The sequence below is a fragment of the Passer domesticus genome, chromosome 12 (assembly GCF_036417665.1).
Source record: "Passer domesticus isolate bPasDom1 chromosome 12, bPasDom1.hap1, whole genome shotgun sequence".
Lineage (NCBI taxonomy): Eukaryota > Metazoa > Chordata > Aves > Passeriformes > Passeridae > Passer > Passer domesticus.
This window is the reverse complement of record NC_087485.1, coordinates 18,271,522-18,297,828: the sequence shown is the minus strand read 5'-3', so window position 1 is coordinate 18,297,828 and position 26,307 is coordinate 18,271,522. Positions and strand designations below refer to the sequence as shown.

The window sequence follows — 26,307 nt, the reverse complement described above, 5'->3', positions numbered from 1 at the left end:
TACTTCAGTACTTATTTTTATAAATCTTTGCTTTCTTATGGTTTTCTTAAACAGTTTAACTTTCTTGTTGAGAAGGCTTGAAACCATTATAGCAATTTGTATCAGTCCATTGATTGGCCTTCTCCACCAGCATACGCCTTTAAGTGAATGCTCCAGTTGGTGGTTTTATAAGCATTAAAGTGCTTCTTTTTCCTCTCCTCTTTTTAATTCAGGTGTCCAGAGGAAAAAAAAACCAAAAAAAACCAGCACTAAGCAAATCTGTTGGATGATGCTGCATCAGAGTTTTTTAATATCCAGGTCTGGCTTCAAACCACAGATTGAGATAGCATGTCTCATTTCAGTAGTGTGGCAGAGAATGCTGATAACCCCTACCAGGCCTTTCTTATTTTATACTTTATGTAATGTGCTACCAGGAGTACTGAGTTCAGTGATATAAACTCTTGATAACACTTTGAAATATCAGAGAAGCCAAGTTTTTCTTTTTCTATCAGGTGTGCCTGTGTTTTTTCTACAAGGACCTGGCTGCTGCTGGTAGGAAGGTGAGCTGCAGCCAAAGAAGTGTCCGTGGGGGTTTGCCAGCACTGCTGCAGCAAGGCTCTGCACCTCCACCCTGCCCTCTGTGCCACTGCCCAGCCTGAGGGCAGAGTTCTGCTTCTTGTTGCCCTGCATTTGGGAAGGCACTTCAGTGAAAAAAACCTCAAGTGAAATACCTACAGTAGTTCCTGTGTTCTTGCACTTCTGAAATTCTACATTCTTAGCTCTTGATGTTATTTGTTTTCCTTAGGTTTTTTTATTCCCTGTGACCTGTCTGTATGCTCAGGAAGGACTCTCTGAAGGAGTGTGGTTGTGTGGTCTCTCTTGAGAAACAAAAAAAGGAAAAACAAACCCAGCTGATCTGCTAAAATATGCTAGGGAAGTGTATCATTAATATTAATGCTTCTTAAAAGTTAAATGTGAGTGTAAAGCAGACAGAATGTGTTTTACTGCTGTGTGCCCCTTGCTGGAGCTCTGGCAGTCAGAGCAGGTGGTCACAACCCCAGTCCTGGGGGACACCAGATGCTTCTTTGTCTGGCAGGGGCAATATGACCTCGTGGATATGGCACTGTGTGAAAGGCTAGGCTCTTCTTTTCTTTGTGCCCGTTGAGTTGTTGTGTCAAGTTCATTTAATTTTGTTGTGGTTTGGCTTTCCTTACAAGTTGTGAAATGGGAGTGTTATCATCCCTTTCCTTCAAAGCTGTTCAGGTCATCTAGTGCTGCTGTAAAATCAGTGCTGCTTTGTCTCGTTCTGTTCCCGATTAATATGGGAGCTGTGAGACATGCTGCTCTCATTCCAGAGCTTGCTGTAGTGCTTTTGTGTGTGGGATATTAAATATTGCTTGTGTCCCCCTCCCCTCCCCAGTACTGATGTTTTTCCAAAGTGCAAGCAGAACATCTGCTATTGGCAGGTTCAGTATATAACTTCCTTTGCTGAGAAGCAGGAATTGAGACCAGTGTTTGAGTGAAACACTTACTGTATATAATGACCTAGAAATGACATTTAATACCTTAACCACTATAATGCTTATGCTCTTTTTTTTTGAGAAGAGAACTTTCTAATGAGTTTATGTCATCAATTTAATGCTACAAGAAATCTTTTGGGGATTTCAGTGTGTAAACATTTCCTTAATCACAGTTCTTTCTGTACAGAGCCCTTGACTCCAAGGAAGAATTTTATTTGTAGAGAGGAAAAAAGCAAAGGTTACCAATTGCAAGTTTTCTGTGTTTTTGATGGGTATCTCTTGACAGTATCTCTTAAATGTCTAATTGGAACACTGCTGCTTGAGGTAGAATTTATAGAAAGTCTAAAGAGCTGTTCATCTTTTAGAAATGCCTGTGGTAGGAATAGCTGAGCAGGAACAGTGAGACTGTATACTTGAAGTAGATGAAATAGAGAGGCCAGTGTTTGGCTTTTGCTAGGACTTACTGTGAGATTCTCCTCAATACTAGATTTCTGATTTCCTAAGTCCAGTGGCCTGTATGGGTGCTCCCAGTTATTCTGATTCTGCATGATCTGTGTAGCCCTGGGAAGTCCAGTGTCACATACCCAGCACCTTGTGCCCAGCTTCATGCTCGTGGACTCTGCTGTTCTGCCCCTCAGACAGATGGGGCTTCCCTGACAATCCTGCTTGCTTCCCAGTCAGATCAGCTTGGGTTGTCTTCTTAATCTTGATTTCTTCTAAAGTCCATTATTTTCTCAGAATCTATCTTACTTCAGACTGTGTCAAAAGGAGCAGGGAGTCTGAGTTTCCATGTGTGCAGGTAGCTTTGCCTTTCAAAGAGTGCAGCAGTAATCTTGAGAACTGTGGGAAGGGAGTACCATTAAGGTAGTCAAAACATGGTTGGAGGCTGGCTGTGATACCAGCAAGCCCATCAGTACTGTTTTGTTTTAAATCTAGCTCAATGCCTTTTAATCTTCTTGTTTGAGATAGTGAAATTCCTTTTGGATATAAAGGTGATGGCACTTTTTTGGACAAAATCAGGAACATCTGCTGGTGTCTTTTAAAGTGTGCTGTGTTGTTCTTCCTAGCAGTTCTTGACACCCTCTTGTTTGGTTAATGCTTTACCATCTGTTAACTTGATGATATTGTAATGAGAAGGGAGTTTATTGGTGAATCTCTGACAGCATTAAAACATTGCTTTTGCATCCCTTTTCCTCTCTCAGCTCCACATATCCTGATGTATTTGTATTCTTCTGCTTTAAATTTTGCCTAGGTTGTTACTCTGTGTTTGCAATCTCTCTGAAATTTATACTCTGCTTTAAGCTCATTTTAGCAAGGACTGAGAAATGAGTTGTTGACTGTGTAGAACTTCAAGTGCTGAAGATTATGCTTGTCTAATTTTCTCCTTGTGCATGTGCTTTCCCTCATTTAAGTAAGGAAAAATGTAATGTATTTCATGCTGTGTGTGTGTGCTGCAGTGCCTTGTACAGGTTCTATCTGCAGCATAATGTAGGCATTTAATTTGCTCAAGACAAAGTGATTTTGCCATAAAGTGGTGTTTTATATCTGTTACTCTGAATATGAAAGTCAGGGTTGAATGGAAGAAGCAGAAGTTTTAATGTGAAGTTCACTAGTTTTAGCCTTTCTGTATCACTGCATCAAGAATCATCCTCTCCTGATTTTGTGATACAAGCTTGGACAATTTTTCTTGTATTTTAGGCACTAAAATTTGTAGAACCTATGAGTAGAGTACTGTACCCTGAACATTATTGTGTAGAAGTCTTTGGTATTGGTCTATTTTGTTATTGTCTCAACTGTGTTAGTCCTTACTTTTAATTACTGCTTGTGAAAACATAATTTTATGGTATGTACCAGAAGCTGTGGCTCCTAAAGACAATAAGAGTTGTGGGAGAGAGTATTTTAATTGTGGGAGAGAGTCTTCAGCATGGCATGCTGCTTTCTGTCAGTACTTGCTGTCTTCTTCCCTGACATAGTACAAGTTCCTCAAAATGCTTGTTGACTGGTTATTTTGAGATTCTTACAGCTCGTTTTTAAAAAGAACACATTAAATTAATCCTGTTGAGTTTTGCTGGTTGGTTGGGTTTTTTTTGTTTTGTTTTGTTTCTTTCTTGCTAAAGCCAGATACAGTGATTAGAAATTGCAGGTAATTCCCATTATTTGCCCTAATCTACATTCAGTGATAGCATGTGTGGTCAGGCATCCAGAATACTGCTTTGTTCTCTGTGCCCTTTGATATTAAATTAATATTTCATTTTGCAGAAGAGCAGTTACATCACATTGGTGCTTATGGTAGGCTGCACCTATTGCTTTCTTTTATAATATAATATATAGTGGAATAAAACACCCCTCTTCCAGAATAGCTGCAAAACACAAACAAGATGTGAGGACTTAAGGAATTCTCTGAAACAATTCAAATCTTAACATGAAAGGTGTATAATTTGTTTAGTATTCACAGTGAACATACCATTTGGAATATTATTTTCCTACAAGAATATTCTATATTCTATCTATGCAGTAAAATATCTAATCTTGAACTAGGAACTTCAACTGAAATGCTGAAGAAAAGCTAAATTGGGCTGCTTCAGGAAAAGATGCATTTATTTTTAGAGCTGATCCACTCTAAATACTAAAAACTTAAAATCTATCCTAAAAAACTTAAAATCTATCCTATCTATCTAAAACGTGGAAATACCATTTAGGAATAAATGTTAAATGCATTGAAGTTTGGATGAATATTTAGATGCAAATGAAAGCATATACATAAAAATGTATATCAGCAATTGGGCTGCAAATATATTAGCAAGTGGCTTAGATGTGTTTCTTTCAGGAATAGCTATCAGCTGTTATAAATTCTGTTCACAGTTTTTCTTTGGCATTTGTGATTTAGATCCATCTCATTTTACCTCTCTTCTGAATACTGTTCTGAAAACTAGAACACTTTTTATCATGTTGATATTACAGGGGTATTGCTTCAGAGTCCTTTAGCATACAAAGAAATGTTGCTTAATGGAATTCTTACAGTAATGTCAAATTTGTACAGATCTCTTAAGATTTGTGTTATGAATTCTTGTGCAATGTAATGAACAAGAAGTTTAAAGTGTTTTTAGACAATGAGACCAAGTTTTTATTCGGTTTAAAGTGGAAACACAACATAGTTGATAAACTGCTGCAAATAAATTGTGATTTGAATTTTGTCCAAATATGTAAAAGCTTTAAAATAAATTTTTGGTGTATTTATAGATATACAGAACTGTCATAGCTGTTCATCTTAACTGATGGATAAACAGAGGAATCAGTTTCCCTTTCTAATTTGAGGATCACATCAAAGTGGAGCCAGTTCTAATAATTTTGTCTGGCAAAATCTGAACTGCTGTGATTTGGTTGTGATTTGATGAAGCATCTTGGTTTTTAAACATGCCATCATGTTCTGTGTGAGTTTAGTTAAACCAAATAGAAAAGTTTTTTCTAAACTTGATTTTTTTTTCACCAAGAAGAATAACTGACTGGAATCTGTGATTACTCATTTTTAGTACTATGCTCCGTTACACTTTTGCTGGTGGTTTTTGTGTTTGATAAATGTGTGTTAGAGAAATGAAGTACAGTTATTGTAAGGTATTCATTTACTCTCAGACAATGTTTCACACTGGATTTTTACAGTGGAAGCTTTGTTGCTGCTCCCCCATCTCTTTTTTTCCCATTGCTTGAGTAGCATTTTGCTTAAAATAAAGTTTTCACTTGTTATCATGGAGGGATGAATCTCCAATATTTGGTGTTTAAATAAAACCATAGCTGGTAAAATAAGGCAATGTATAAGAATTCAAATCTTCTTAAAATATAGCTTTGCATCTTTAGGCCATCTTCAGCATTTCCCAATCATCTTTAGAGTAAGAAACCAAATAGGTGATCTAGATGGGGCAGAAAACCATGGCAAAGAGAGGAGTTTCATGGGAACCATCAGCAGAAAGCAAACAGCTTAAAACTTAACTCAAAATAACTCAAGCTTTTTCACTGGAAATTGGGATGAATTGTAAGTGATGAACTAGAGAGATCTCTTCTTTAAGGGTTTTTTTGTAGCTGATAATGAGAAAAACTTGGCATATTAATGTAAATTAGTATCAGTGCAGGACTCTTACGTTTTCTTTCTGATGGCCATGAACTCTGAGATGCCAGATTTTTGCCTAGATGCTTGGCCCTGTGTACATGGGCATGCTCCAGGAGTTTGGAGTTGCTTATTTCCACTGTAAGAGAAAATGATAACTCCTGTTATTCTGGAAGTTAACTATTGACAATTCTAATTAACACTGGTGTTTGCTTGGCTGGAGTTATAAAACTATAGGGAAAGAATATTGAGCCATTTTAGGGGTGATATGTATTATTCTCTGTGGGTTTTTGTCAAATTGTGTTGTCAGGGAATCTAAACAATTTTGCACACCCCAACCCCCTTCCTGAACACTGTAAAACTTAGGTCATTGCTTCTGTTCCCATCTGTTTACAAAAGGGTTGGGGTTTATTTTTATAGGTAAATAGGCATGATTCAATAATATCTGGGATCATATCTTCCACTTGGGTAATCCTTCTAATTAATTTATGGCTTGCTGTGGGGTTTTTGCACATAGTCTCTGCAGTGATTAATCAGAATTCTAAAACTGGCAGCCCATAGCAGCGTTACAAATGACAAAGCCAAACCTAAAAGTTGTACCAGTTAACTTACTCTGGCTTCTTGAGAGTCATTTGTAGAGAGAAGTACTCCTCATCCCTGGGAAGTATCAGATGTACTTGAAATGATGATAACTGAATGAAATTCTGATTTTCATTATGCCAAGTGAGCATTTCATGGAAGATGCCCTGTGACAATGGTGATCAGTGCTAACTTTAGTCTGTTTTGCATGCAAATTGCATAAAAATGGGTACTGAGCCCTGTGTTTGCTCAGGAACTCTGCACTAGTACTGTTTATAGAACTTCCATATTGTGCATAATCATCTTTCAATGAGCCCCACTAAACTGGGGAAAAAATGGAAGGAAGGAGGGAGGATATGGAAAGGCACCATTGAGGATCACAGAATCATGGAATGGCCTGGGTTGGATAGGACCTTCAAGGTCATCAAGTTCCAACCTCCCACCATGGCAGGGGCACCTTCCACTGTCCCAGGTTGCTCAGAGCCCCAGTGTCCAGCCTGGCCTGGGACAATTCCAGGGATCCAGGGGCAGCCACAGCTGCTCTGGGCACCCTGTGCCAGGGCCTCCCCATCTTCACAGGGAGGAATTTCTTCCCAGTATCCCATAACCCTCCCTCTGTCAGTTTGAACTCATTTCCCCTTGTCCTGTCAGTACCTTATAAATAGTTTCTCTCCACCTTTCCTGTCAGCTCCTTCAGATACTGGAAGGTCACAGTGAGCTCACCCTGAAGCTTCTCTTCTCCAGGCTGAACAATCCCAGCTCTCCCAGCCTTTCCTCCCCACAGAGCTGCTCCATTCCTCTGATCATCCTGGTGCCTCCTTTGGACTCTCTCCAGCAGCTCCAGGTCCACTCCAGGGCCCCAGGGCTGGAGGCAGCTCTGCAGATGGGATCTCACCTGAGTGGGGCAGAGAGCCAGAATTGCTTCCCTTGGCCTCCTTTGCTTCTCTTGCTTCTTCTCCCTGACTTTTGGTTGCTTTCTATACTGCTTTTCTATATGTGACAGCATAGAATTTTTTGGCTTTAATACAGACTTCATGTTCACTTTTTCCTTGCACCTCTATGGTTCTGCAACAGAGTGGGTCTTAGAAATGTTCCCAGTGGGAGAGGCAGCTTCATCACTGGAGCATCGTGGCTCCTGTGGGATGGTAGTTTGTGGGAAGTGTATATGAATTTATTTTTCCATCTAGTTAGAGGTGCTAAATGACTGTATTAAAAAAGTGAGGCAGAGCTGTGAGTGCTTCAGAGAGGAGAAGTCTGGCTCTCAACTTCGTGCTAGGAGTCTTGCTGAGTTTTGAGTGAGATGGCAAGAGGAAGATGGGCAGGGAGGTACACATCTGGGAATCATGGCAGCTTGTCATTAGGTGTGATGAAGGCAAAAGTGCCTCAAAGATGACCTAGTTTAACAACTGAGGGAGAGGGTGGAGGATTGTGGGAAGCTGCTGTTCTCTTTCTCTTAGAGAAAAATTCCTCAGCCTTGAAAAGAATGATGAGCCACTTTTGTTCCTCAAAAGAGTCATAGTGTACATGAAAAGAGATGTTGGAGGGATTAAAGCTGGAACGGATTAATATTAACCATAACTGAGGAATTGGATTAGTAGCTGTGTGCTGTAGGCTACACAATTATAGGAGGCAGCTAGCAACAAGAAGAACAAAAAGTTGAGAAAGAGCTTGTGAAAGGAAAGACATTTCCTTATTGGAGTGATGGAAAATCAGACCTATTCTTACTTTAACTGCATTAAATGAAGTCAATAAAATCCAGCACACTTGTGGGTATACTTCTATGAAATGTTTACTTTGCATTAAAGAGTTCTTTGATTTAAACAATGCAGATAATTATAAAAAGGTACTTTGGATGTATTGCTCTAAAGAGCATACGTTACCATAAATTACCATTAGCTGGTTTTACAGCTGGGATTCTTCTGATGCCAGAAGAATTGGTTAAAACTGTACAAGAGAACAAAACTGGAAGGTGATAAATCAGTTCATCATGTTTTTAGATTATTAAAATACTTCAGTATGTGAGGAATGAAGGAAGAATAAGGAGATGCCTGTAGGAGAAACAGAGTATGCAAAAATTGGAGGTAAGGCTACTATACTACAGAGGGCATGTAAAGATAAGAGGATATAGTGGGGGTTTTTTAATCTTATGTAAGATAAGCCAGGGAGAAAAGATAAATGATAATTGCTTTGAAATCTCTGTCACTGATAGGAAGAGTCTACACAAGGAGTATTGCAAGAGGGAACATAAAATGAGATAGTTTTGTGTTACTTTTGAGTAGTACTTTCTCAGATAATTAATTTTTTTAAATCTGTGATTTTCTGCTTGAGAACACCATAAATGGTTTCATGTTGTTCATGTCACAGCCCACTACTGTTTGGAGCATGAAGAAATGTACATGATAAAGAAGCAGACAAGATAAAAAATGGACATAGGGCAGTGCTCCAGCCTCCTGGTACTGCCAGCAGCTCTGGCACGTGCCTGTGGTGTGGGGCAGCTCCTCAAGGTGCCCACCACTTCTGATGGTCCTCACTGCAAGGGTTAGAAATGCCCTTTGGCCTCCAGCCTCGTTTATTCTTTCCCCAGATGGTTTTGTGCTCTTGTTGTGTAATGTTTACATCCTGCCCACACCTCTTGCTCTCCTGATGTCACTCAGGAAGCAAAATGCACAGGATCCTCCAAGCTCCAGCACCAGCCATGGAGTTTTTAATCCCATTTTCTTTACTCTGGAAGTAAAGAAGTGTTTTGTTGGGTTTTTCTTGTGGAACGGTATCAACTGGGTGATTTTATTATCTTGAGAACACATTTTCAGGATTATAGAGGTTGTATTTATTTCAGTGTAGGGGACATGGAGATTTTCATCAGGAGTTGAAGTCTCCTGGCTGCTACCATACAGTGAAGGAATGAGCAACAGTACAGCCACTGGTACAAAAGACAGCAGGAGAGCCCTGGAGGAACTGACTGCAAACAGATCCTTCATGTTCTTCTTGCCTTTAGAAAAATGTCTCTGGCTGGATATCAGGAGAAAAGAGTAGAAGAGATTTAGTTTTGAACACAGATCTGTAATGTTGCCCATTCTGTTGGGTTAGAGGAATGGATCTCTGGTGTCCTGAGGAATAGAGGCAGCAGGGCCCCTGTCTTAATAGCCCTCAGTCTGCTAGATGGTTACCAGGGGAAAAAAAAGAATGTTTTATTCAGTCTTTGAATGTAACACAGGACAGGCTGGTCTTCTGTTTTTTCCACATCCTTCCAAAGTTTGGTGAGTTAGAAAGTTATGTATAAGTGGCATGGCAAAAGTCCCTAACAAAACTGTCTTGTATAGAATGGGAAAAAATACTTTTGTTCTGAGGAGACTGTGCTATCAACATGGACTGGATTAAAGCACACTGATTTTTGTAGCTCTGGCAATTTTCTGTGTAACCTCGTGTTTTGAGAAATAAAGATAAGATCAGTAAAACATTCCTCATATCTGATTCTATTGTTGTGATAGTAGAGAATATTATTTCTTTCTCTGTGGCCTTGTTAAGTGTAAGAGCAAAGCTAAACCCAAATATTTCTTTTTATTGTTTTCCAAAGGATTCATCCCCCTGAATTTTTCAAGAACAAATATGCTGTGGATGAAGCCCACTATGTGACTGAGGTGAGTTGTCTGTGTCTCTGAATATTTTTTTTCTGTGAATACAAAATCAATGGGTGGCAATGACTTTGCTTAATTTTAGTCCCCTTCTTACTGGATATCTCCTGACTTGGTGGGATCTTCTCTCCCTTCCCTGTTAAAGGAAAATGTCCTTTTATCTTACAAAGCACTTGTAAATTTTTTTTAAGGCAGCTCTTTTGATCTCAACATAGTTCTTAATCCAAAGGCAGTCTCATAAACATCCTCTGTTTCAGTCACATGCAGTGCTGAGTGAATCACAAAATATAACCTCAGATAAGCACTTGAAAACATACATTAACTTTACTATTATTAGCAGCCAGGTGTCATCTGATTTCAGTATAGTGCCATCTCAAGTTTATAAGAAAATTCTGTCATTCCTTTAGGAAAACAGGGCCCAGGGAAAATATACTACATGTGTGTTCATTTTCTATTTGTCCTTTATGTAATGTAATCCTTTGTAATGTAATCCTTTATGTAATCCGGTGCATGATGAGACCTGTCAGTGTGTGTGGCTTTATCCAACTAAAACAAGTCACTAAATACATTTTTTGGAATGCCATGGAGATTTGTGGAGATTGCTGTCAAGGAGGTTCCATGTCCTAGCTTGGACTTGGGAGCCTATATTTATTTTATGCTTCCAAAAAGCTATTGGGAAAGGCTGCCTACCTCACTCTTATTTTCTACAGAATCATCCTATTACTTGAATAAGCAAATATATTCACATTTCTGAGTGCAAGTGTGCCTTGCTTAGTTAGGTTTCTGATTTAATTTCTGAGCAGAAATTAAATCAGAAATATTTGGACACTTGTGCACCTGGCCAGTGGTTGTTTCTGTGGTAGGAAGGCTCAGCAGTATTCCTGCCAGGCTCTGTGTGTGACTTTCATGGAGAGCAGCTTGGAAGACTCCTCTGATTCTTCTCTTCCCATAGAACACTAACTCTGACTCTCTAGACCAAAAGTTTTGCTCTCAGCTGTGAGGAAGTTTCACTTAATTTTTGATGAGTCCAGCCACAAAATAGAGTTTGATCTGTATGTCAGGAGCTGAAGGAGTCTAATAAAAGGATTGGTCAGTAGAAGTGACCCAGTGAGAATAACAGTAAATATTCTTTGCTAAACATTTAGCACATTGTACCATAATAATATTAATGCAAATGTTCTATGTGCAGGATAGAGCACCCTGATGTTCCTTATTTCTGTGACATTACAACTTTTTGGCTCCTGTGTTGTGTCTTCTTAATGATGACAATAGACACGAGTTATACTTGGTATTTATGTCTTTAAAGGACATAATGAACTTGATTACTGTCAATATTTTGTATTCTGCTGTTTCTTGTTACGTGTCTCAGATATACTACAATATCTGAAAGGTATCAGAGGAACATTTTTGTCTTTGCAGTTCATTTACTTCATATACAGTGAATATTGATAAAATTGGTATCAATGTGGTTATGTGGAAGAAAAAAAAAAAAAGACAATTTACAGTAATCTAAACCCTCTTTTTAGATATCCAGTGTATTGGCTTCGAAGAAACCTGCTGTACTTCTCACTTTGGTAAGTCACCTTTGGAAAGTACTACATTTCTTCAATAAGGATACCAGTTTATGCAGCATTTCTTTGCACTGTCATTCTCTATATTTTCCTCCCCATCTTGCACCACATTAGAGGTCACCTGTATATAACAGTCTAGTCTTCTGGCCCCCTCATGGTTTCAAGATTTGTAGCCTCTGGCCTCATCCCATCTGCATTCTGTCTGCCAAAAGCTGAATTGGTTTTCTGGTAAAACATTACAATTATCAACCATGATGGCTCCAGCCTACACTGCCTCCAAGCTCCTTTTTCCTTTTGTGCCATTCTTCTCATGTCATGAGCATGTTTGGGCCTTTCTGTGGGAATCTCACAAGGATTCAGGGAATACTTTTTCTGCTTAGAGTGGTTTAGTAAGAGCAGCTCCTGGGGGGAGTGAGGCAATAGCAAATGCTCGCTAAGTATTTTAAATGGTGCTTGCTTGTTTCTTGGGAAGAAGCATGAATGAGTGGAGGTGAAGACTGCAAGTTTCTCCTTCCCATTACCTCTCTCCCAGCTGCTCTCCTGCTTTACAGGTGTTTTGTAAACTCCTACTATATGTTTTATTGTCTCTAATATTTATAACAATTATTTGCTGACTCTGAGTTTTCCCTTACAGCACATGCAGTGGCAGCTCCTGGATTTCTTGTTTTCCCATGATAGAGACCAGACAGAAATCATAACCAAAAAATCCCTCCTTAGGAAGTTACATGGCCTCAGATCTGAATTCTTTATCCATTAAGAACAGAGACCCTAAATAATTTTCAGTCTTTCTTTTACTTATATTTGTATACACACATATACTCTTAAAAGATGCTCCTATGGCTTAATTTCATGTTCTTTAAGAGAAATGAGAGAAATGGAATGTTTGACTATCTTGTGCTTCTTACTGTGCATTTATTTCTTCACATGGAGTTGTTGAGTAGTTATCACTCTGGGAGCATCCTGTTGTAATCAGGAATTTTCACATAATTTGTGGCTGAGAGGAGGGTGCTGTGGTGCTTTCACATTCCTCCCACTGCTGTGAAGAAGTATTCAGAGAAGGGAAGAGCACTTCTCTGTCTGCTGCTGCATGGAAACCTGGTCCTCTCCTCCCGTGGTCTCGTTCCAGAGCTGCTGCTCTGCAGAGTTCCCCAGGCACATGTCAGAAGTGTTCATCTGCTGTGTAGCAGCCAAAATACTCTTGCTTATGCTGCTTGCTTGAATGGAAAGCTGTAGGGGAGCAGCAAGGAAATTTAAATAGTAACAAAGCAAATTTAAATTGCCAAGGCACGGCATAATAATTTGTTTTAATTTTAAATTACTTTAGAAGAGGTCTTGCTTATTTTTCATTCTCTTGCCCTGTATAATTATATAATAGGTCTCACACCTCCCTCTCAAGACATGAGGGCTTTAGAAATCAAAGCTTGTCTTTTCCTAAGCAGCACATCCTGACCTGAGTTCTGTGCTGGTCTCCTCTGGAACTGATTATTTCTTGTATTGGACTGTGTTTGAACAAACAGTCAGGGTTTTTTTATTTATAGTGATTCAGGTAAACTTATGTGCAAGTTTTCCCAAATACTTACTGTAATCAAGTTCTCCCCATGATTTAAATTTTAAATACATGTGTTTGGCTCAGAATCACAGTCCTTTTTAATCTTTTTCCTCCCAGCGTGGTGTTAATACTGATAGTGGAAATGTCTCCAAAGAAGCTTCCTTTGAGGGGATCAGCCAGTAAGTGACACAGCTTTTTTGTACATTAGTTGTTACTTGGGTATGTTGAATTCATTTTAAATTTCAAATTAAATGGTGTTTTTTCTTGATGAAAGGATGTTGAATGGCAGATCAGATACCAAACAATTTATTTCCAAAGAAATTTTGATATGGGTTTCTAATGACTTGAAATGCAGTCAGGTTTTTTTTTTTGAACTCTCTCTTCCATCTAAGTTAATCCAAATTTTCTCTTTGTCTGTGTTTATACTGTAGCTATTTAAAACCAAATCCTCATACATCCATTTCCACTTTTGGGATTGGAATATTTGATTTTCAGATTGAAGAAAAATTAATCTTTAAGAGTAGCCTCTTTCTCTTACTGAGTTCCTTGTACATTATTAATCTAGATATTATGGATTCTGGTAGTACACAGTCTTCTGAAAAAATGTTACATTACAGGTGTAAAATAAATTCACAAATCAGAACAAAAAGGAATAATCATTTCTCTGTCTAGATGTGAGCTTTTAGTGTCCTTAATGCTGTCTTTTTTATGAAGTTTGGCTACTAGTGAGGTGAAAGTGTCTTCCTGCATGCAGTATTTTGAAAGGGCAGTAAATAGAAATACATCGCAGCTTGCTCTGGGATGTGAGGATGATGGCCTCAATTTTTAATGAAATAAAACTGTCTGTTCTGTTATGATATCTTTTAAAGAAGATAATTTTCTGTTTTTATCTCAAGTGTATGGCAAAAAGAAACAGACCCCCCTCATTAAAAAGCCTGTTAGAATAAGCAGTTGTGCTGAGATGTTGATCACTGGCTCCCAGTCACCTCACTATATCTTTTCCACCCTCCTCTGTCAATAGCATGTTAATTCTACAGTGAAGATGGTAGGGCACAGAATTTGCTGCAATCTGGGCATTCATTTGTATTGTCTGAGCTTGAGTTCTGCTGGGATCATTTCTTTGTGCCAAGTGATCTGAAATCTGGAATCTGATTTCATAATTGCTTATGTATCCCCTCTGTATCCTAAATGGGAATGTAATGGTTCTGTCAGGGATTTTGGGAACAAGGTGCCAGACATTTAGACACCTTTTGCTGCCCACTGAGTTAAATATGAAGTATTCCACAATACATGCAGGTCGCTTCTCACGAGTGTCTGGTGTGCTCTCTGCTGTTACAAGCAGTGTGAGTTCTGTTGCTTTGTCCAAATAGATGGTCATCTTACACTCTCCACATACAGGTGGACTCCAAAATCTGTGTGGAGCAATATCTCCAGTTTTATCTGATACACCTCCACGTGGTATACCAACAGTTATTAGCTTCACCAGCAGTTGTTTATTGGAATGATGTCCAAAAGTCTGTTTGAACTACCAAAACCCCCCTTTTTACCCTGAATTTCACTAAACTCCATTTAAAGAGTTTAATTAGTATCCCATTCGCTAGTCAACATTAAGCTAGGAAGCCACTCCATTTAGCACTTCGAGATTTTAATAGAGTGTCTCCTATGACACTGAATGATATTTAAGTGTTGGCTTCTCAGTGAGTGCTGAACGTGCTGCCCGTGTGCTCCAGGAGTGCTTCTCCACTCTTAGCAGGGATTTCCAGCTGTCAGCAGATATGTCTCTGAGACTTGGCACATGCTTATCCCTCTCCACCCCTAGGCACTGGGTCATTCATTTTGCTGCCTTTGACAGGTCTGGTTGGTGCCTTCCCCTCTCAAGCTCACAGTATGGAAGAGCATGCACTGATTTTGCTGTTGGATCTACTCCCCTCTTCTGAGAGAGACCATGTCTTCAAACCACTTGTCACTCCAGTCTTTCTTTGTTCTCCCTGGCTCTGTTTGTGTCTCCTCCCAGGCTGTGGTGGCTCTGGTGAGCTCATGCTTGGTCCATGTGCAGGGGGTAACTGGGGGTCTGGAGGAGGGGCTGAGCTTCTTTTAAACTCTTCTTGCCTCAGAATTTTGTAACTGTCTATATAAACCAATCCATTTTATATTTGTTTTCAATACAGACCCAAATGAAATTTAACTTTCCTGCTTTCCTGTTTCTCCACCTGTCCTGTAGCAAATGTTTCCTTTTGAAAGATATATTTCAGATGTATTGATTGTTTCCAGGAGGATTACACCCAGAGCAATGTGTTCCTTCAAAGTGGGCTCCCTCCTGCCTGTCTGTGGCTGTGCTTTGCTGGCTCTCTCAGTCCTCATCTCAGCCAGGCTCTGCCCTGGCCATGATGCTCTATTTTATGCCTGATCTCCTGTTTGTTTTGTTTTCTGGCTTCCTGGCTGAGATCTATTTTCTTGCCAGGACCATTTTTTGTTTCTCTTGCTTCCATATGTCTTTTTTTCTCCTAAGCTGACCTGGTCCAGTGGAGGTGGGGGGTGTAGGGGGTGTTTCATGATGGATAATAATGAAAATAATGTCCAATTTCCTGAAAAAGGTGAATCTTGCTCTCTTTGCAGGCTGTTCATCTGCTTCTGTCAGAAGCTGTCTTTTTCTTGCCTTAGTGATTTTGCTTCCCTTCCTTACTTTTTGAACCTTTTGAACTTCTGGAACATTATTACTTAAACTATTTGGTTAATTTTTGTGCTGTCATGAATAGTCATTTGAGACAAAATGACTGCTGTGGTTGTGGGTTATTTCTGTGCCCTGAGGATCACCCTGGAGTTATTTTTGTCATGCTAGCAATAGCTAAGCTTGATTCTATCCTGATTATAGAATCTATAGTGGTGAATTATTTCCTGGTTTCCATTAGTTTATGTATAGCTCTCTCATAAAGCAAGGCATGTTGCCCTCCAGAAAAGCTGGTCTGTTGCTGCAGGCTGTGGAACAGAGGCCAGTGGTACATGGAAAGTTCCCTGCTCAGCAGAGGGCCACTGAGGGGCCAGCCTGGGACAGGGATTGGGACAGGAGACCTGGACCATGTCCTGGTGCTGGTAACTCCCCTCAGGTCAGCTCTGTCTGCAGCTCCTAGGAATCCTGCAGAAGAGGGTTGCTCACTTGCCCCAGAAGGCTGAACCATAGAAGGCAGATTTCTAAAGTAGTTCTAGTGCTTTCTTTCTAGAAATTCATACTTCTATTTGCTAATAGAGGCCAGTTCTGCGTTTGCAGGTTTTTTCCCTAATTCATGGATCCATTCTTCAAATGTGCAGGATTTTCTTTCATCTAATCATGTCAGTTATGTAGGCCTTGTAAAAATGCTTTGAGAGGATGTGACTCACCATACAGAAAATGTATTTTTAACCTGTAGGGTTGAACAGTAATGTACCATATACTTTAAATCACTGTTGAATAAATCTTTGCTCACTGTGTCGGCAGGGTTTTTTTCATCCTCAGAGTCCATTGAGGTAAATGATGGACAGTTTAAGCAATGTACTTAATGTTTAAAGTCCTGCAGTGAATTCCTCCTTTCATATTGGATAGCCAAATCAGTTCATTAGGACAAAGACTCTCCATGCTGAAGAAGAGAAGAAAATTCTAACATTGTATATCAATACATTTTAGATTTTTATCACTGTAGACACACAGAGTGTATTCATTAAACTGACAAAAAGAGGTCTCATTATACAGTGCTTTTATATGGGAGGTGTAGATTTCTAGGGTTGTTTTAACTAATGAATTTGTCTTGCATCTGAAAGGACAACTGAGTATGAAATCAATTTGGACATGCCTTAATGTGTAGTATTTCTTAGTTCTGCATTGATTAAATGGGAGCATTAATATGTTACAGATTGCAACTGTAGCAAATGCCAATTTGTTTTCTTCCTCAAGACCACATATCTCATCATCTAAGTATTGTCAATTTGCAAATTGCAGAAAAATGTAGAATTAGATTGCACTGCCTAATCCTCCTAACATTAGGGTAGTGCTTGTTTTGTTACGAGTAAGTTGTTTGCTGTCTAGTGAGATCAAAACTTTGCTGGGAGGCCGTGGTCAGGGGATTTTATGTAGGGGTTTGTGCACAAATTATGTGAATTAAACACCATTTGTATACTCATAGTGTTGTTGGTGGAAAGCTCTTCCTGTTGAGTTTAAGCAGTAACTTTCAGGATGTGGCTGGCTTGTTTGGCTGCCTTGCTGGTACAGGACAGGTTGATTTTCTGCAGTGTCTGGGAGGGGGCACACTCAGGACCCAGCTGTTGCTCTGTCCCAGCTCATGTCGGTGCTGGGCTGGGGAAGGGATTCTCTCTTGCTTTGGAGAAAAAGGGTGTTCCTTCCTGCAGGGAAACGTGGTGGGCAGAATGGTCCCATTGGGTGTTTCATTTATTGTCAAGGGTTTTCCATGTAAATATTTTCTTTGACTTATACCTTTTGTTCTTAATTTTGTTGCTGTTGCTGTTCATTTTCTTATCTCATTGCTGTTTTCAGAAAATTATTCTTGTATAAACCCATGATCTTTCCTTTTTGTACTTCCACTGGGAGGGGAAGCAAGTGGCACTGTTGTTCTAGTGGGAGCACTAAAGAAAGAAAATGGGACAACTTTTGAAGGACTGTTCTGCTCCAAAGGTTTGAAAGTTCAACCCTGAGCAGCTACAGGACCCTGTTAAAGTGAAAAAATATGTGACCGTGGAAAAGCCGTGGCAGTTCCAGAGAGGCTGGAAAGTTATGCAGCGTGCTGGGGTCTGGCTGTGATTTATCAGACCCTAGACAGCACCTCAGGGGGAGGAGGAGGAGGAGAAAAGCAGAGCAGGTGCTGTGGGCACTCCCACCTGCAGCTGAGCCAGAGGAACAGCCCGTGCCAGGAGCAGTTGCACCTGTACAGACAAAGAAATCCAAGACAATCCCTTTGCTTAGTGAGGGATGAAGAGGAAGCAGGGCCCTCACAACAGGAGGAAGAGGCAGAGCCAGAGATAATCACCCAATCCCTATCCCCAGGTGAGCTGGGAGATGTGCAAGAAGATTTCAGCTGCCAGTTGGCAGAGCCCCTGGTGACCCAGCTGTTCCATGCTGGAATATTGTGGCCCACAATATGAAATCAAGAAGTGAAGCCAAGCAGGTGGGATCCCTGTCCCAGGATGTGGAATTGACCAGGGGATTAGAAAATGAACAGAAGCTCAGCCTCTAGAGAGCTCAGCCTATAGAGTCAACTCCTGTAAAGCATGAGGGAAAGGTATTCTCTCAAGGATGGTTTAATAGTGCAAAGAGACAAGTGGAACCCCATGGAGCAAGGCATCCAGTACCTGAGAGAGTTAGCTGTGCTGGAGCTACTCTGTAAGTATTCAAACAAGCAGTCCCCTGTAAATCCAGATGACATCCAGTGTACACAGCCATGTGGTGGAAGTTCCCATGGAGCATGTCGTTGCTGTGTGCCGACTCACTGGCTGTGAGCTCATGAAATAACAACACTCAGTGGATAATTTGGTTATCAAATGCAAGATATATGAAGAAAGTATTTCTTACCCACCCCAGTTCTGCATCCCATCCATGGAAAGACTGTCCAAGGTTGTCCAACAATTTAATGAGGACCACCAAAAACTGAAAGTGTCCCATGCCCTGCCACTACAGACCAATCCCTGGTATCAGAAGCAAGTGCTCCTCTGCTTGAGAGAGGGGCATGAGGTAATCTGTGGTTTCACCTGTATGATCACAGAGGGGATATGAAGAAGTGGGATGGAAACTCCACCCCTGCCCTGGGAGCACAGGTGTGTGAGTTAAAAGGAGGAACAACCACCACAGGAAGTTAGCCAAGGATAAAAGCAGCTCCTGTTTCCATTGGGCAAGTCCTCAGACAGAAAGGCTGATGTTACTTTTTATCAACTGGCACTGAAGCACAGCTCCTCTGGCACCTGAGTGCCCGTGCTGGGCTGGATGTTCAGAGAAGTCCCTTCCACAATCCTGGCCCTGATGCTGTGTGGAATAAGGAGGGGCTCTGGTCACACCTTGAATAGGAAACCCCAATTGCCCAGGGATCTGGAAAGTTACCAGGAACTGGTCTGAAGGTGGAAATTTTTGATTAGCATCATAAGAGGGGGAGAAGGTGAGTGCTGAGGAGGCCCCACCATGTAATCAGCTACCAGAGAAGGAAAAGCAACACGCTCCCTTCACTGCTGTACCACAGGGATGACTGAAAATGGAAAGCTGCTGCAGGGAGTCCTACACAATGAGTCACAAAAGCTCCTGAGGGATGAGGTGGATCAAGTCAGGTTGCAGAGCTGAAAGCCTCCAGATGGCCTTGGGTATCACCGAGAGAGAGAAATGGCCAACACTGCCTCTCCCCTGGCTCGTGGGTGGTGGCAAATGCCCTGTGGGGGTGGCTGCACTGGTGGGACAAGAGCAGCACAGAGGGGAACCCATCAGGGCTGCTGAGCTGTGGCAGAACATCAGTGCTGGGCAGAGACCATGGCTGTCCAAGTCCTCCCTGTGGGGCTGCCAAAGGAGCCACAGCAGCAGACAGGGGCATTGGGCTGCCAGGTTAAAGGGTCTGAGGGGGATCTGGACTGGCAAGGCTGAGTTATTTCTGGCTTGGTGGGCCCGTGACACCTCAGGTCATCAGGGAAAAGAGGAAACATCCAGATGGGTTTGTGGTCGAGGGGTGGCTTTAACCACAGACTCCATCTCCAGGTTATCCATGACTGAAACGTGCACTGCAGGCAAGCAGGGCCAAAGGGGTAAAGCCCCTGTGGTGTGAGGGACCATGGGGGAAATACAAATAGAGGGAGGCCTGGCAAATTGATGGCATCATGCTCCTGCCAGACCCACCAAGGCAAGCCCTGCATGCTGACAGTGTGGAAACAACCACTGGATGCTGGGGATTGATCCTTTGCCTCACACCACTGCCTGAGGCACAGTCCTTGACAAACAAGTCCTGTGGTGACATGGCACCCCAGAAAGAGCCGAGTCAGGCAGCAGGACTCATTTCTGAAATGGACTCATGGACACTTGGCCAGAGAGCCCAGGGCTGGGTGGGTGTTTCATGTTCCCTGTCACAGAGCTGCCTCTGGGAAAGTCCAACGCTGCAATGGGCTGCTCAAAGCCACACTGAGAGCAGTGGGTGGTGGGACCTTTGGACACTGGGACCCACATTTAGCAGAGGCCACCTGGGTAGTTTTCACTACCAGTTTTCACTGGAGCTCTGCCAGTGGAGCTGGCCCTGCTCAGTCAGAAGCTCCATGTACCTTAGCAGGGGATAAAGTCCCCATGATGCAGATGAGAAACGTGTCAGGGAAGGCAATGTGGATTTGTCCTGCCTCAGGCAAAGCCAAACCCACGTGTGGGACTGCTTTTGCTCAAGGACCTGGGTGCACTTGGTGGGTGATGAAGAGGGATTTGGTTTTTGGGTGAGAACAGTTTGTAATGTTGAATTGTATAATTTGGTTGCTGAATGACACTGTCACTGTGTGCCATTGCTACCACAGGCAGTGAGTGTGGATTGCTCAGGTACCAGCTGTGAGCTCCTGGTGCAGCAACCAGCAGACAGCACACCAGCTCTCCTGACCTGGGTGACTTCTAGGATAGATGTACATGCAGACATGGACCCATGCATGTTGTTTGCACCCCTTCATGTCACTGCTGGGGCCAGGAAGAAAGGACCCTCTTGCTTTGGAAGAGAAGAACGTTCCTTCCTGTTGAGAACCATTTTGGGCAAAACAGTCTGGTGTTTTGTTTATTGTTGGGTCTTTTCCCATTAAGTTGTTTCTTTGTCTTACACCCTTTGTTATTAATATTGTTGCTGTTACTGTATGTTTTCTTATCTCATTGCTATTTCCAGTAAATTTGTCTTACCTCAACTCACGATCTTTGCACTTTGTGCTTCCAGTTGGAGGGGAAGGGGGCAAGTGAGTGGCAGTGATGCCACTAAATATGTCCACTAAATTGGACAATACTATCCCTAAACCACCACAGTAAGAGTAAGTGAGATTGAAGTGTGATTTGAGTCATCAGCCTTTGAAGTCTCACAGTTATAAATGGGTGGCCTTGCGGCTGCTCACACAGGACCCACAGCTGCCATGAGTGGTGGACCTGAGACAGTTCTGTCCTTAATCTTTGATTTCCTTGAGAAAATGGTCTACAATATTCTCTTCACATATGGGTTGATGCTGTGTCTAAGAGGTCTAACATTTTGATTTCTAGTTGGCATTACATCAGAAAGTCTGTCTTTCAGGGGAGACAGAGAACTTCTGTTCAGCTGATGACCTCCTGGCTCTTCTCCACCTATCAGCACCCTCCTAATTCAATCTTGCTGCTTCTCTGTGAGTTTAATGAGCTTCCCCAGTTGACAGCAGATCAGAATTTTAAGGAACTGCCACACAGTAGGCATAGTAGGTGGTCCCAGCCAGCAAGACTTGGATTTCTGGCAGCACAAAGACAGTTCAAGAAGAGCCTGATGTCTTGTGAAGGCTGACCTAGAACAGAAGCTAGATGGAGTTACAGAATAAAGCAGGGATTTATTAGAAAGCCTCAATGGATCCACCTTGGGCAGCACAAGAGCCCAGCCAGGGCTGCACCCAAGATGACCCAAAATGGTCCCAAAATGCACAAGTGCTCACGGGGTCTTTAATTGTGATCAGCTCTGCTCCATTTGCATAGTGGAGTTAATTGTCCAATTACAGCTTTGGGTTATGAAGTGCCATCTTTCTTGTTTTTCTCTCTTTATTCCACCATTGTTTATGATCTTGGGCCTGAGATTTGGATCATTTGTCCTTGGTCCCCAGCTAGAGAAGGAATTGTTTTGTCTTCCTACTCTGTGAAGAGAGCTCACCATCCCCTAATGTGAAGGTCTGCACACTAAAGCAGCACAGAATCTGAAAATTATAAAAGCTAAAACCTGAGGCGTGGCCAGGAAAGATAAAATGCAGGGACTGTAGCTGAAATGGCTTTTCTAAAAGAGTGAGCTGCTGTAAGTTACACCAGTGTATAATTTTCCTCCCTTTTCTGAATGCTCAGGTGAGACAGTCTTCTTTTATGAGGTTTATATTTGGATCATTTAATTTGCTTTTGATTCCATCCATTTGTGCTTGTGGTTAAAGTGATCAGTTCAGTTATTTGAGATGTGGATTTTCAGAGTCAAAGTCAGCTGCCTTCTGTGACTGCCCTTCCTTGTGCTTTGTTTTCTTTTGTTTCACAATAACCATAGTTTACTCCTATTTGCATAGAGCTGATGTTGGACACTCCAGTGCTGCAGTGTCTCCTTACATTTGCCTTCATTGATCAGTTTTCTGTCTGACATCCTGATGACATTACTGAAAGGTTTTGTGTCTTGTAACAGCTGCAGCATAATTCTGTGTCTTGGCTTTCTGTGGTGCTGTCAGTTGGTGTGTTCTCCAGCCACACAGGGAGCTCAGGCTTTTGGGTTCTTAGGATATTCATAGATTGATTTTACTATGTCATTCATATATTTTCTTCTGTATAAATTTGCATTTTACTGTCGCTTCCATTGTAGAATTATTTCTGCATTGTTCTACATAAATGATAATTTCTGAGATGGTGATGATTAAATTGAAAACATGCTCTTTTGATACTTTGTTGTTTCCAAGTGACCAATTTAGTTATATCGTGATGCACTGTTCTGTGACTGGTGGGTGGCTTTTTGTCTTGAATTTCTTTTACAGTAATTTCCTATTAATACCCATAATATTGAATACCATACTGCTTGTCCTTGTAGAATGTTGTAATAAGTTTTTGGTTTGAGCTACTAGCCTTCTCCTTATTAGGATTTTATAAGTATATGAGCATCTGTTTCTGAAAAAGAGAAACATAGGGGTTTTTTTTTCTGCTTTCTCAGGACACAGGAAGACCTTTGCACAATTAAAAGTGACTTCTAAGTAATTTTTTTAAAATTGGATTTGTGCTTTCGTTGGTCCCTTCTGAGGTATAAAGAATTGTTAATAACCTGGTACAGACTTAGTTTTTTCCTTCAAAAATGTGGGAAAATGAACTGTTGCCTCATAACATTCTTTTGAAGAACTGTTGGGAGCTTGTAGCATTTTAATTCTCTTAAATACCCTTACTGGAGATCCAACAATCCTGAGCAGACAAAAATATCCTTGATGCAGAACACTCCTTAGGCATTTAAATTGTAAGCAAAAAAACCCTTTAACAATGCTTGAAAATCCATTTGTGTTCCACCTAATTACTCAGCTGCTTGCTCTATTTGCCACTGTAGTGTTATTGTTTAGAGAGCCTCAAAATCATTCCAAGAATACATGAATTGCTCATGTAGAAAATAAACAGAAAAATAGTGAAGTGTCAGAGGCCAAGGCGAGTTGGGAGCTTCTGCTTTGCCTCTTCTGCAGATTGGAAAAGACATGGAGAGGTCATTTTCCTTTTCACCATCCTCTAAGCAAGCTTGTTTGTCACACGGCCGCCTTCTGTGCACACAGAAGTGGGAAGGCATGAAACAAAGGATGAAATCTGCAATTTGCTGGGTTTTATTTCATTGAAGAGTGTTTGAGGAACAAAGTGAAAATCACAGAATAATTTGGAATGAATGCCTGGACATCAGTCTGGTCCACCCCACAATCACAGCAGTGAACTGATAACCTAACATTTTATTGTTGTCAAAAGAAGTGTGATAAACATGTCTCAAACATACTGTTACACTGGCTTCTGCACATTCTTAAAATTATATATATGCTTTAGTCTCATGTATTTCAAAATTGAATGCATTCTTCTCACTGGGTTCTCTGTTGAATTCCCACACAATACTTGTTTTCACTTTACTGCCTCAGAGAAGACATGGTTAAAAAAAAAGAGTATGTAGTCTCTGCTGTTGTGTCTGGCTGCTTTTTAATATTAGTGTCTTTGGGTTTTTTTTAGATTTAATGTCAACAACAAAATTCTTCATCCTGAAATTGCAGAATGGTGAGTAACATAAAATCTTTCTCTTTGAGCAGTGTTGAACATGCTTATACTGTACTATTGCTTCAGAGGGGTTCCCTCAGCTGAAGCTTCCTACTTTACCACAGGAGTTTTAATTTTAAATTGAGTTCATGTTCGGCACTGGACATAATGGACAAACATAATAATGGGGCAAGGTAACAGCATTGAAAACCAAAGAATTTATGTAACATTTCTTAAGCATTTTATCTGGATGCACATTCTCTAGGATGTGTTAGGGTTTAAGTCACATTTGTGTAAATATGATTTGTATGAATGGGTGAATTTATGTTCTAGCAACAGAAATCAAACGTAGATCAAAACTCTATCTAAACAGGTAGTATTTAATTAGGTGTTATTTCTTCTCCAGGATATATTTTAACAGACTTAATTTTATTGAATTATTATTCATATAACTGTGCTTTGTAATTTTGCTGTAGCCTATCTGAAACAAACAAACTAGATGTGTGACTAAGTGCAAAGCTGCTCCATTTTACTAGTTATCCTCTTTTGGTCAACATTGCTGACTTTGTCCACGTGGATTGCTCCTGTGGATAGACAGAAGGTAGGAGAATAGAGGTAGTGGTGAAGGTAATCTCATCCCTAAGGAGTTACAGCTGTGCTAATTATCAAGCGTTAAGAACAAGCCTGCCCTTAATAGGCCACAGCTGGATCCAGTCAAGAGGGGTATTATAAAAGAGCAGGTTGGCTGGTGGAGGTGTGAGATGGAGTTTGTTGGCTGTGCAGAGGAGAAGGAGTTGGTGCTGTGAGGAGCTGCCCTTGAGATATCACCGAGAAGGTACAAAACCTTTGCAATAGGATAACGACATACTCCAACTGAGGCTCTCTAATTTTCCATTTAGAAAATTACTGAAGAAACACAATAGTGGATGAAAGAACATAGTAGTGGATTTTTGTTAATGAATTGGGTTTTTTCTAAGCTTTTTTTGGGTGCATTAATCTAGAAATGACAAAGCAAATCCTTAGTTAAGACAGATAAGCTTAAAATACTTAATGACTACCAGTGTTGCAGAGTATTGTATTGCATGCTACTACATGTTATGCTTTTTAATGCTTATTTTCAGCACATATGCTAAGAACCTTCTTCTGCTGTCTCCGTCCACAGCTAATTGCCAGCTTGAATACTGTGGAGATGTTTTTTTGAACATCAGTGATTTTGGAACATTTAGACTTGTTAAAAGGTCACATATCTGTTGTGGCAGATATTTTTCATTGCTTGGCAGGACATAAAGCTGCAAAAGGGAAGTGGGAGGGGAGGAGGCTTTGTGTAGACATTGTTCCATCCTTGAGTGGTGGGTGGCCCTGGAGCTGTGGTGGTGGACTCCTGCTGATGAGTGTCAGGGGGACTGATCTTTAGATCTTACCTATTCTGTCCTTCTAGAATTTGTGCCATTCCTTCTCCTAAACAGAGAAGTTATGGTTGATTTCTGAATTTAAGAGGGGTGAGGAAGAGGATCTGGAGAGGCCATGTCTGACTTCCAAGCTTTGCACTGAAGACAGAGCAGGACAGCAGGGACAGAGATGGCAATTTTAGCTGCAGAAGGCTTTGGAGTAGGACTACAGACTTTTTCCCAAGGTAGCTTTCAGGGTGTTTCCATCCACCTTACCAAGGTGTCATTAGCTTTTCCCCTATGTGGATTCAATGAAAGGGTGATTAAATCTTCTTTAGGAAGCTCAGGTACAGACAAACATAAGGTCAGTGCCCTGGAGGTTGTACTGAGAGAGAAGGAGCACTGAGGCAGTAGAAAGGCAGCACCTGGAGTTGGGATGGAAGGAATCATCTCTTCAGTAAATTGTGAGTGGCAGCCTGGAATTCTGATTCAGTTCTTCCTGCAGCCTGACAGAAGAGGGATGCTTTGTGTGCACCTTCCCTACACCTGGCTTTCAAGAAAAGGGAATTCTAAGTAAAGAACAAGTTCAGATTTGTATTCAGAGATGTTTTAAAAGGTTTCACTGAGTTTGGTGGCTTTCATTTTAAGTCAGAAGTATGTTAAAGATGGTTGTTAGGATTTAAGTGTCTGGTGAGATTAACATGGGAATGATAGGTCATGTATATTAAAGCTTACTAAAGTAGAAATGTCCTTTGAATGTCAAGTTACCAGCCAAGAAAGTTTGTTTGGAAAGCAATATTTTTAGAGTTAAGAACGTTTTTTTTAAGAAAGATGAATTCTTGTGGTTTGTATTCTGGGGTAGGAAATTGCATCCTTTGAATCATCTCCTTGCAGGGATGCATTTCATTTAAGATTTGGCAGGCTCTGAACTACGGTGTTTTACATGGTACTTGTCAGAAAAACTTTGCTCTTTGCCATGCTGTCAAACTGCCAGCTAGAGATGAAATGGCTGAGCTTTCTGAACCAGCCAGGGGGAACTGGGAGCTACAAAAGGCAA

General features: G+C 41.0%; 1 protein-coding gene across 3 annotated transcripts in view; it reads left to right on the top strand.

Annotated features, from left to right (window-relative positions):
* Positions 1-26,307, top strand: part of PEPD (peptidase D) — a 142,993-nt gene that overhangs the window by 12,856 nt on the left and 103,830 nt on the right. For all 3 annotated transcript variants that reach the window (XM_064386917.1, XM_064386916.1, XM_064386915.1), the window contains 4 exons: positions 9,752-9,815; positions 11,336-11,383; positions 13,047-13,108; positions 23,839-23,883. In XM_064386917.1, coding sequence (XP_064242987.1) covers positions 9,752-9,815; positions 11,336-11,383; positions 13,047-13,108; positions 23,839-23,883 — 219 coding nt within the window. The remainder of the gene's footprint in view (positions 1-9,751; positions 9,816-11,335; positions 11,384-13,046; positions 13,109-23,838; positions 23,884-26,307) is intronic.